Here is a 12556-nt window from a genome sequence, read left to right on the forward strand (position 1 = left end):
TAATGGAAAATAGTGCTTATATAAAGGAGAACAATTTATTTTAACATAAATATCATGAAGAGCTCCCAAAGGCCCTATTTGAGCTACACAAACTTCAGACAATAGAAGCAGCAAAAACCCTACAGGGTAAACATGGACTCTCAATTCAGTGCGAAGTTCACACACACATTCCGAAGCACACAGTATTACGATGTATTTCTGAAAAAAAGTTCTCTGTGACTCCTCTCATTTTTGGCTAGTTGTTAAATGACAATTCCACCCAGGAATCACATTTTTAAAAATTTCCTACTTCATAGATTGTTATGATCTACTTGGACATCTTCGGTAAGAAGGGCATATTAGACCCTTGCGCGCATGTAGAAGTAGATACCTGCTTTCCAAAGTTTAACAAAGTAGAGCTGATCCCTTTAAACTGAGAAAATCGGAATTAACAGACTATTTCTGCTGGTTACTGGTAGCCAAAGAGAGCCGCCCACCAGCTGGTTCTTCTCCTGTCAATGTTACAGCCCCAGAGATCTGCCAGGTTTTATAAATATATGGTTTCTTTCCCCACTTGGAGCGAGGGCTGAGGAGCCAGCCTCACACCCTGCTCCATCACTAACTCTCCTCTTTTTCTTTTCCCCTCTTAGTCTTTTCTCATTTTATACCCCAAAGAGTAATGAAAGAAAACAAAACTCACCCAATAGTTTCTTTTCTTAAAACAGCTTTCTGGAAGGATTAATTTATACAGTGAACAATTAATTAATTATGTGATGGAATTGTTAACATCATCCCCTGGTATACTGACACCCTGCCTTCCCCACAAAAATTGTGGGAAGGGAACTGGTAGGTTCTACAGGTTCAATACATCTTTTTCCTAAGCGGCTTCTAAGTCATTCTGTTGCTTTTTTAGCTTTCATAAAAAGCAAGGCCCCGTTGTGAGTGCTGAGGCCCTAAGACCTCGTTTCCTGAAGGAACCCACTGACTATAATAAACAAAGAGGCCAGGCCAAAGAGCCGTAGGTAAAATTTCAAGATACAATTGATTATTCTTTCGTTTGGGCTGACAGCTTCCAGGTTCGTAATTGTTTTCCAAGCATTTGGGGCTGCATAAAACTGGCATTCTGGGGAAATGCTATTGTTTACTCTTTCACACTTGACAAAAGCAATTCCCACGTGAAAGACAAGTTTAGCCGTGGGACAGAGTCTGTTACCTAAAGGAGGAAGCAAGCTGGTGAGTTCCCAAGCTTCAGAAGTTGTCATATTGTCCCTCCTACTGAACTGTCTCGCCACTGTGGTTCTCAGCCCTATTTTGGTCATTATAGTTGTTGTTTTTTTCCCTATAGTTTATGCAATGATCAATCACAAATGAAAACAGAACAATGCCTATTAAATCTGTAAAAAAAAAGAGAGAGCACTCTTCCCTCAAATTCAAGCATAACCCAAGAAATTATCATCTGTCCTGATTTAAAAAGTAAATGGGTATATTTTTACATGACTTTATTTCTGCATCTGTAGTTTTGGCATTTCTTAATCTCCATAAAAATCCAATTGATATTCGCATGTGGGGAAAGTGAACTTTTTTTAATGGACAGAATTTCAGTTGATATTTAGAATGTGTTAAACCTCTGGTCACAGTAGTCTTTTATTTTCCCAATGAATTGACTGTGGACCTTTGAATCCTGTTTTATTATTGATGTTGTTGTGTTACCGGGGGTTGGACCCAGGGACGTTCTGCCTTCAGGCTACACCCTCAGTCCTATTTTATTTTTTATTTTGAGACAGGGCATCACTAACTTGCTGAGGCTGGTCTCAAACTTTCAATCCTCCTCTCAGCCTCCCAACTATTGGAATTACTAGTGTGTACTACCATGCCCAGTATGCATGCCGTCATTTAAACATGATAAGAGCTTTTTACAAGAATAACCGGGGGACCTGAATATTTAAAGCGAAGGATGATGCACTTTCAGGTGCGGCCAGTGTTCCTGCAGGCCAGCCAGGGCAGGGATGGGAGACAGCCCCATCGCTGGACTCATCTGTGTGGTGCTAATAGCCTAATTTCCCAGAATGCAAGAGGAGGGCTATGGGGTTGATTCACACTGTGACAAAGCTTTACTCTCTCTGAATTACACCAACATCTTGCACCCCTGGGGCCCACTTTGAAAACTCCAGTTTAAGATTGATGTGCTTAATGTTAAAAAAAAGAAGCATTTTCAAATAAATAAGCATTATAACTTGCTATCCAGGTGCTATTTACAAATCAAGAGCAGATGAAACAGTACACAATAAAACCAGGCAGAAGTCCGACGGAGGAGTCTCGAATTCAACTGTACTCATTCTGAGCTGGAAAGTTAACTTATCGTGTCCATCTTTGGCAGGAACCAGCATGTGTTTAAATTATTCAGTCTGCGCAGCTTCACAACTTAAAAATAAAGAGAGGTTGGCATCAAAGTGGGAGGAAAGGATCAGTCCCCAGTTGCTGTGTATCAGGCAGGAGAAGGCAGCAAGAGTAAAAACAAAACAAAAACAAAAACAAAAACAAACAGAGACGGCAGCGTAGGGTCCTCCATATCCGCCGAGCACCACGCCAGCCCCGCCAGCCCCAGAGGGCAGCACCCTCGGCCCCAGGGGGAGCCTGAGCTGGTGCCTGGGGGTCTCATTATTACTCCTAGCTTCTCCTCTGAGCCTGAATGTTAGCAACAGTGACAATGAATCGAGATGGTAAAGACAACCGTGACTTTTCAATGAGTCCTTTAATGTTTGACATGACTTTGTGTGGTACAATCATTCCTCCTGCTTTTAAATTTGGAGATCCGAGAGAAAACAGCCTTTTTGTCGCAGTGCTCACCTCTAATGAGAACTTCTGTCTTCTGGAGTGTTTCTTCCCCTGTGTATACGTTCCTGGCTCTGCAGGCATAGGTGCCCGAATCTTCCAGAGACACGTTCTTGATGAGCAGGTTGAGGGTCAGGGAGTACTCTGTTGTGAGCGCCGTTTTTTGCTTGCTGATGCTGTGATGGATTGTTCTGTTATTAACTGTCCGCAGCAAAATCCAGGTGATGTCTCCGTACAAGAACTTGTTGACTGTGCAGGACAGTTTCAGGTCCTCTCCCTCTGTTGGCATTTTTTCCGAAGTCACATGAAACCCGTTTGGCACATCTATAAAATAAGAAGAACGTTAGTGCCTGGAAAAACCAGTGTCTCCTAATGAGATCATCAGAGATCTTAGGAGTTTCTTCTCCACCAATTTTCTCAGCCTCTGCATTAAAAAGGATGAGGATTTATCTTTTCCTTTTTGGAGAACGGATCAAACAGAAGCAGGGAGGCGTTAACTGAACTCACTCCATTAGAAGCAAGATGGGAATTGCAAAACAGGGAAATTATTAGGAGGGTATTTTTAATTTGTTTGTCCAAGTTACCCTTCCCAATGGACATTTTTTCCAACTTAAAATGGTAACTTTATTTCCCACTTATTTATCACATACAGTCCTTAAATTAACATTTCTTGTTAGAAGACTTTTGTGGTGCTGGGGATGGAACCCAAGGCCTTTGCACATACTAGGCAAGTGCTCTACCACTGGGCTGCACCCCCAGTCCATAAGTGAACAAAATAGCGGGGTAACACGAGAACAACTTGCAGTAAGAGCCAGGTACACATGCAGGGCAGACTTAGCCAGCATAGCTTACACGTAAGCACCAGAAATTGTAGATGTCTGCTAGTCGATACTGTGCAGCCCTACCTCTTCCCAGTGAATAGTTCTGAACCCCAGCACCATCCTGCTGGTCAGAGTACTCGCCCTGCTCTGTGCAGGCAACGGGGGCCAGAGCAGAGCCAGGTGACTCACCCAGAAGCCCTTCTGGGGCGATGGCCTATTTAGACATTAAAGAGCAAAGTTTTTTTTGTTTTTGTTTTTGTTTTCCTGAAAATGGCACATCCAAAGGATGGCAAAGAATACGTTTTGTAAATTGCTGGAAGAGTTGCTAGATTCCAAAGATGGCAAAGGATACTTTTTAAGTTTTAGGACTAGAGCTGGAGTCAGTGGTAGAGTGCTTGCCTAGCATGCATGAGACCCTGGGTTTCATTGCTAGGACCACCAAAAACAAACAAACAAACAAACAAACAAACAAACCAACAAACAAACAAATAAATGTACCCAGCAGAGTGTGGTGGCACACACCTGTCATCCCAGTACTTGGGAGGCTGAGAAAGGAAGATCACAGGTTCAAAGCCAGTCTCAGCAAGTTCTCAATTGAGCAAGACCCTGTTTCAAAATTAAAAAAAAGAAAAAGAAAAAAGTGCCGGAGGTAGAATGCTCTTGGGCTCATTCTCCAGTACCAATAAACAAGACAAAAAAACTCAAAAGTAGAGCTTGCTCTTAGAAACGTTTTGAACGTGTTTGAAGGTACCATTTTCTCCAATGGCGGTTCTCAACCTAGCGCCACCTCTATTTCCTACCTGCCTTTGGGGACAGCCTGTGGTCTCTCCTCTTCAGTATCCCTCTAGGACCAGCAGTTAGTGTTCAGGCTGCAGTTCTTTAGTGTCCCTTTGGGTCACTTCTCTGGAGGATTTTCAAAAACCACTGGCTGCTGGCCCTGAACTGACCTGCTCTCAAAATCTTCCCATTACTTGTTGCTAGTGGTGTATCTATATTTGAGCAAAGAATTTGGGCCAACATTTCACAAAGTGCTTTGAAGATGAAAAGCATTATGTTATGCCATTATTATTATTATCCTTTGCACACAAAGCTATAAAGAAACCTTTAAACCTAAGGGGACAATAGTCCCAAATTAGATATCATATCAACTCTTTCCTAAATCTTACTTTGCTTGTTTTTTCTGATTTTTCTGGGCTTTGGCTGTATTATAAAGTGTCACGTCTGAAGAAATGCCAAAGTATTCATTTGAAACCTGGGAGCGGGGGTAACAGTGACTTAGGAAGCTGTCAGTAGCTGCAGAGAGGAGACTAGTGACAGTTTCCCCACTTTAGAATGAAAATCCAAGAATGTGTTAGGAAACGCAGGGGCAGTTGACAGTCATTTTTAACCCAACAATAAGGTGTCAGAAATAATGGTTCAAATTCAGCATCTTTTTACATTTTGAACCTTTTTCAACTGTGAGAAGTAAGACGTTAGCCTCAACCTTTACACAGATACTAGAGCAGAGGCCCCAGGCACTGATTACTACCAGATCATTCCTTAAAAAGACCACAGACTTTCCATTTAGAAGTTCTCATCCTGGTGGTAGAACCCAAGTGAGCCCAGGAACACCATTGAGATCATGTCGAGAGTTTCTATTTACTTTAGTGATTTGAAACTTCCTGTGGAAATAGCTCACAGGTTTCCTGATGGAAGATTTTGTTTATCTTTGCCAAGCACCACCAGGAATCTCAAAATAAAATGCATTTAGTGACATTGGGAAACCAGAGAGATAAGGCAGCGCTGTTCCTGTTTCACCCTCAGTAATTGCTCACACGCCCATGGTCATGCTGAGCGCCAGCAAAACTGTAAAAACACACACAGAGGAAAAGCTAATTCACCAAGTCCACTTCTGAGGTCTGATGCTGGCCCGGGGGACCCAGTTACTCAAGTGAATTCGGTTTAAGTCATCTTAGAGGGGATTATCTATTTCTCAATGTAACCCCTTTGATATTCTCTTTGGATCCATGGAAGACTGTAAATAAAATGTCCTCAACGGCTTAATGAACCCAGAGGGATTTTCCCCTTAATTCATGTTGATTTTCTTTTTAAAAGCCTGAGTACAAAAACAGACCCAAGAATGAATTGCCTTCTAACCCTCCAAGTGAAAACGAATCTTCCCGCACGTCAGTATCTGTTCCAGATTCAGTACAATCATTGTCATCACCAAAACACGCTTATTCACCTCATAAATGGCATAGCCATGGAGTCCACCTCCAGGAGGTGTCCCAGAGAAGAGTCAACGCGTGTTCAGGAGAGGCACGCAGCCCAGAGCTAGGGGAAGGACCAGTTAATCAACAAAGGTGCTCACTGGAGGCACACATTTCGACTTGATTGGATCAGGCATGTGGATTCGGCTCATGAAAGAGAAAAGCATAGATTCCACACGTTGGTACATGCCTGCAATCCCAGTACTTGGGAGGCTGAGACAGGAGGATCACAGGGTCAGGGCCAGCCTCTGCAGCTTAGTGAAAAACTGTTTCACAATAAAAAACAAAAAGGGTGTAGCTAGGAGGAGGCAAGCGTAGAATTTTAAAAGGATGAGAGCATGAGGAGATCTCATTTGTTATCAAAGGTTTTCCTTCCGCTGAAGAATGGTGAATGGTTACTACAAAGTTTTACTTGTGTCCAGTAGATGCCATTGTACAAATGAGAGTCAAAGTTGGGAGCTGAAGCAGTCAGGGATGCTCAGAGCCACAGATAAGCGGTGCCCATCAATTTGGAACGCAAAGGTACTGTATTTTCAGAAAGGACAACATGATTGAAAGAAGAATCAACAAAGATCCAAATGTAGATCTCTCTTTCTTTTTTGGGTACTGGGATTAAACTCAGGGGCCTCCTACTTCTAAGCGACACTCCCAGCCTTTTTTATTTTGAAACAGGGTCTTGCTAAGTTTGCTGAGGGTTTTGCTATGTTGCTAAGTCTGGCCTTGAACTTGAGATCTTCTTGTCTTAGACGCCCAAGACTAGGGTTACAGGCATCTCCCACAATGCCTGTGATCTTTAGTGTGTTAAGATTTTAGACAGCCACTTTCAAAACATCACTGCCAGCAAGTCCAAGTGTTAACACCGAACAAATACACATTATTTTCTTTTCAGAAAAATAGGCATGTAAGATGCAACATTACCAAGACTATTTAGTCTCATCTCTAGTCAGAATATAATGTGTGCTGGGCATGTACTTGAGAGGCTGAGATGGGAGGATCGTCAGTTCAAGGCCATTCTCAGGATTAGTGAGACCCTAAGCAATTTAGCGAGACTGCTTTAAAATAAAATATAAAGTAGGCTGGAGATATGGCTTAAAAATAGAATACCTCAGCCGGGCGTGGTGGCGCACGCTTGCAATCCCCGCGCTTGGGAGGCAGAGACAGGAGGATCGTGCAGGTTTGAAGCCAGCCGTGCGCGCTGGCTTAGGAGACCCTGTTTCCAAATAAAAATGTAAAAATAGGTCTGGGAGTGTAGCCCGGAGGTAGAAGGGCTTCCAGGAACCCCAGTACCACCAAACAAACAAACAAACAAAAAAATAGAATACCTCTAGCTTCAACCTCCAGGAGACAGAGAGAGAGAGAAAGAGAGAGAGAGAGAGAGAGGGAGGGAGGGAGAGAGGGAGGGAGGGAGGTAGAGAGAGAGAGAGAGAGAGAGAGAGAGAGAGAGAGAGAGAGAGAGAGAGAGAGAGAGAGAGAATGGAGAGAAAAGACATATATCTTTTGTCAGAGATTTGAGTAAGAAAAGGAAAAAGATAATTGGTTAAAAAATGAATGCATATAAATTAACTATCACCAAATCAAACTAGAACTTTTCAGGACTGGTAGTAGAGAGTTATTTGGAGGAAGAAAAGTATATTCTAGGTGTGTGTAGGGGGGCTAGATTGTCTGAATTTAGGTTCAGTTTTAATATTAAAGCTACAGAATTTCTAAGGAAATTCTGTGACCTTCCAGTGGGAGAGTGGGGGGGAGGGGCAGACTTTATTTTTCCAGTCCTGGGGATGGAACTCAGGGGTATTCTATCTCTGATCTACATCCTCAGCCCTATTTTTTATTCTTTATTTTGAAACAGGTTTGATCTCACTAAGTTGTGGAGGGCCGCACTAAATAGCTGAGGCTAGCCACGAACCTGTGATCCTCTTGTCTCAGCCTCCTAAATACTGGGATTTTAAGTGTGCACCCAGCGGGGGCAGATATTAGCACATCCTCTTCTAACCCGATCGATACTCAGACCCAGGCAAGAGGGTCCCTGTCCTGGACCTGGCCTGAGATGGCTCTCCTGGATGTTCCCTCCCCCACAATGTCAGGAGTTATGGGATCAAGAAAGCATGTTCACTCACCACCCCTGTCACTCTACTCGTGTCATATGCAGGGATCTTGGGGATCCCAGAATTCCCAGAGTAGTTCTCGCCAGGCCTGCTTCCTGGTTGGCTCGGGCCTTGTCCCTGTGTCTGCCCTCCTGAGATGAGGGATGAGGCTGCTTGTCACTACTTGTCCAGGTCCATCTGAGAAGTGGCCACACCCCCTATGCTTTGAGGGGCGCACCTCAAGGGGGGGGGGATATGTGTGGGCGGGGATGTGTAGGCTGAGGACCATACACAGGGGAGCGTTACCCTCGCAGGGCGGGTGGAAAGAGAATGGGGAAGCCTGTCCTTCCAGGCCACCAGGGACTGCCATAGTCTGTTCCACCACCAGACTAGAAGGAGGATTGTAAACACGGCCTTTCCGGTTCTCATGAAGGTCTCTTTGAACATAAGATGCTGAAATGTAGGTAATGGCATGTAGGCTTGGTTTAGAGCATGCTGGTGGGTCGATAAATGGTCTGTACTGATACTCTTTTTTTGATTAAATCCAGGGCACCCAGGGCCTTGTGTATTGCTAGGCAAGCAGGTTACCACTGAGCTGTATCACTAGCCTCCACTGGAACTCTTAGCTGGGCTCTGAAAATAGCAGGGCAAACTTGGCCTCTTCCCTTGACCTGTTCAAATTCTACCCAAACCCTGCTTCCTTCTCAGAGGCTTAGAGATGTCTTGACTACCACAGGACTCATTAACCATGTGTGGCTTGATATGTGGCTGGTAGGACTAAGGACCTGAATTGTGTTTGGGTGATTTTACTTAAATTGGTTAAAATGTAAACACAGAGCAGTATAGTATTTTTTAAAGGTTGCTTACAGCTCTGTGACAGAGCACATGCTTAGTATACACAAAGCCCCTACCAAAAAATGCTGATTACAGCTGGGTGTGGTGGTGCCGGAGGGTTACAGGTTCAAGGTCAGCCTCAGCAAATTAAAGAGACTCAGCAACCTAGCAAGACCCTGTTCCAAAACAAAAAATAAAAAGGGCTAGGGGGTGTAGTCTGGAGGTAGGATGTCCCTGGGTTCAATCCCCAGTGCCAGAAAAGAAATGTTGTATATTGAAATTAAAATGTTTGGATATACTGAATGAATCAAAATAATTTAACTTTTTTTTTTTTTGGTACTAGGGATGGAACCCAGGGTTTTATACCTTCAGGATACATTCCCAGACCTATTTTATATATTTTTTGGAAACAGGGTCTCACTAAGTTGCTGAGTGCCTCACTAAGTAGCTGAGGCTGGCTTCAACCTGCGTGATCCTCCTGTCTCAGCCTCCCAAGCGCGGGGATTACAAGCGTGCGCCACCACGCCTGGCTTATAATTTAATTTTTTAAATACATATAGCTTCTATCTCTGTCAGACAGCAATGATGCTGGAGAGTTAATCCCTCTGCGCACACATTTTGGTGCCAGGATACATGTAATTTAACCTTTCTTTAGTTCCTGGGTGCTGAAACCATTCGCCTAGAAGGACGGGGCTTCGGTGATTCCGCTCAAGCTCTCAGAGCTGGCCAATGTCCAGAGCAGAACAGGAGCCACTGTACCTCGTCATCTAGGTCAGACATCCAGCGACTATGGACGCGGAAGGCAACTTGTTACCCTCTAACTGAGAAGGATAACACACACCTCTGGGTTTAATTGGTCCAGGGCATCTGGACTCACTAGAGCACAAAGTGTGAGAAATCCCCTTTGGACTTCATCTCCAAGAAGAGGCCCTTTCCTCCTTGGAGTGGACACAGAGGTGCTTTCCTTCCACCTCTGTAGGGAGGAAGTTGGAGCTGCCTTGGTCTCCGCTGAAGCCCTCACCTCCCAGGTGCTATCAGGAGAATGCCAGCTAGCTCGCAGCGCCCCCTCCAGCCTGCCCCTGGGGGAGATGCTCCCCCAGCGTGTCTCCCATGGCCCGGTTTCTCCAGGGCTTGCCATCTTGCCAAAAGCCTACCGTCACCTGGCATTCCAACCAGCTCATGAAATTAGTCCTGCCTCTTTCCTTCTGGAGGCTTCTAGGCAAGTTCTGCAGCCTGCCCCATGCAGGGTGAAATTTCCAGAGAGTTGGCCAACTGCCCAGATTTCCTCCGAAATTGGGGGAGTGTGGAGCCAGGCAATTGTTTTTATACTTTGAGCTACTGATTTCCTTCCTGTACCCATGGAGGGACACAGGGAGTGCCATTTGTGTACCTTGGAGGTCTTAATATCGGCTGAGACTATCATATTTAAAACTAAAAACTCTTAAATGCCCTAAAAAATTGCCCATTAATTATTAACAAAGTTCTTTTAAGATTTCTGTAGGAGACCTTCATCTCCTCCCCAAAGGATGTTACTACCTAAGTTGTGAAACAATTATCTTCTAGGTTAAAAAAACACCACCACGTCATCATAAGTATTACAGTTGGCTTCCTTGACTATTATTGAACAACCCTGTGTGCCAGACTCTGCAAAAGAGAGTTTAAAGATGAGCACAGGATCATAAATTCGCAGTCCAGTTTGGGAGGGAGACCTATGCAACTCTGAAAGAGAATTCTGGGAAATGGCTCTTCAGGAGAGCTAGCGATGGTGGAGAATTCCATTCCTGAGAGTGAGGATGAAGGTCCTCAACATTTCACAGTTCTATGGAATGTTCTGGTTTTGTTTTGTTTTAATCACTCAACTAAAAGTGCACCAAAGCAAACAGGATTGAAGAGAGATCAAGGTCAGCAGGCTGCCTCTGTGGGTAGACGGTGAGGGGCTTACCTGTGATATAAAAGCTTATGTTTCTTTCCACAGTCCCTATTTTATTGGAAGCCATGCAACTGTAGATGCCGGAAATCCTAGCGTCAGCCACAACTAAGGTGGCAGCCGTCTGCAAAGAGAAAAGGAAACTTTAGCCAGAGGGCAAAGATTGTGTGAACATCTCTAGGCCACTTCTGAGGGCTGGGCTACTCCTATCACCCAGCAAAGAGGGCTCAGCATGGGTGGTGGTTCCCAGAAAGCTGTCCCCTTGCTGGGCCCCAGCAAGAATGGAAAAATAACAGGAAAGCAGGTCCTCAGGAGACTTGTGTCACTGGCGTAACAATTACAGACTAGAACCCAGATGTGGGACTGCACGTCCCAGCCCGCGAGGTGGTCAGTTCCATGTCAATGAGAGCAACAGGCGAAGCCTTCCCTGGTCTGGTGACCTGAGAGAGGGGATGCCAGCTGTGCCAGGAGACTTCTCTGGGTTTGGTTCTGCAAGAGACATGTTAAGCGAGCAAGGACAAAAGAGAAAGCTCGCCTGAACCAGGCCTTTTATGTGCAAGTGGCACGCAGCCCCACATGGTCCCCAGGGAGACAAGACACCCTTACTGAGATGGTCAGGCATGTGTGCTTGCAAATGACATACTTTCTCAGTTCTTTCCTAATTTAGAAAATGAAGCTAGAAATTGTGAATTAATAGAACACAGTCCCTCTAGAGCTCTGTGATGTTATTTGGTAACTTTGTCCCTAACATTAGCCATCAAGTTTGTGTGAACTTGGAAGCACTTTTCAAACTGGGACGTCTGAAAAATAATGAGACAGTTTCAGGCAGCTTGAAGACTTGCATCGTCTTCTTACAAAGAAAGAAAAATCACAGAGACAGGTTTTTGGGCAGGCTTCAATTCAACCCATCCTTGCAGAAACAAGTAATGCACATTCTATGTGAAAAAGTTAAGGTCACATGCATGCAAAAGCTGATTCATGACTTCTAAGTCTGTGTTTTAGGACACAGATAACTAGGGCTGTGGGATCAGAGGACTATGCTGATGCTTCTGTGCTAAAAGGATGTCCCAGTGGAAAAATGACGTTCAAGGGGCTTACAGGTTAGCATAGCGGGTAAGCCATGACATGACAGAATGTCCAGGTGGTAAAGTGGTCTGGCTATTAGGAAGGGTCCTAACATTCTATGACTTGCCAAGTGATGTTATTTATGGTCCCTCATTTATTAAATAAATTAGGGTATTTCTATTTTTAATCTTCAGATCAAGAACACTAAAAACAAGCTCTTACATTTTTTGGCTAAGAAACTCATTGCTCCAAATTCTTTTAAAATACTTTCTATTTTGTTTGTTGGAAGTGTCTGCTTAATTAAATTTATTCATATATCCTCTGTTTATTATCATATATTATGAAATTACTAGTAATGAAACTATCTGCGGGATATGAATTTTTTATTCAATTTAGCAGGCACTTTTTTTTTTTTATAGTACTAGGGTTTAAATCCAGGGGCATTCTACATCTGATCTATCCCCCAGCCCTTGTTTCACAAAGGTGCTGAGAGAGTTTCTAAGTTGCTAAGGCTGGCCTCAAACCTACAATCCTCCTGTGTCAGCCTGCCAAGCACTGGGATTACAGCTGTGCGGCACCACACCCAACGCACACACTGTTTTTTCCATGGAGTTAGTTCACAAATGTGTATCCCAAGAGACCTAAGGAGAAACTTACCTAGATTCTTAGATTTACTGCTGCTCAGAAAATAAGTGGAAGAACCATTTCTGTTGGCTTACAATGTTTGAAATTTTAAGCAAGGGTTACCTGCATCTCTAAGTAGCATTT

General features: G+C 44.0%; 1 protein-coding gene across 1 annotated transcript in view; it reads right to left on the minus strand.

The window, feature by feature from the left end:
* The window catches only part of FLT1 (fms related receptor tyrosine kinase 1), a gene marked incomplete at its 3' end in the record, with an annotated part of 206155 nt that overhangs the window by 90118 nt on the left and 103481 nt on the right, over positions 1-12556 (minus strand). The window contains exons 12-13 of the mRNA XM_080690255.1: positions 10739-10847; positions 2827-3135 (exon numbers count right to left, since the gene is read on the minus strand). Of these exons, the coding sequence (XP_080546381.1) occupies positions 2827-3135; positions 10739-10847 (418 nt within the window). The remainder of the gene's footprint in view (positions 1-2826; positions 3136-10738; positions 10848-12556) is intronic.

Source organism: Muscardinus avellanarius (genome assembly GCF_963383645.1).
Source record: "Muscardinus avellanarius genome assembly, chromosome: 2".
Lineage (NCBI taxonomy): Eukaryota > Metazoa > Chordata > Mammalia > Rodentia > Gliridae > Muscardinus > Muscardinus avellanarius.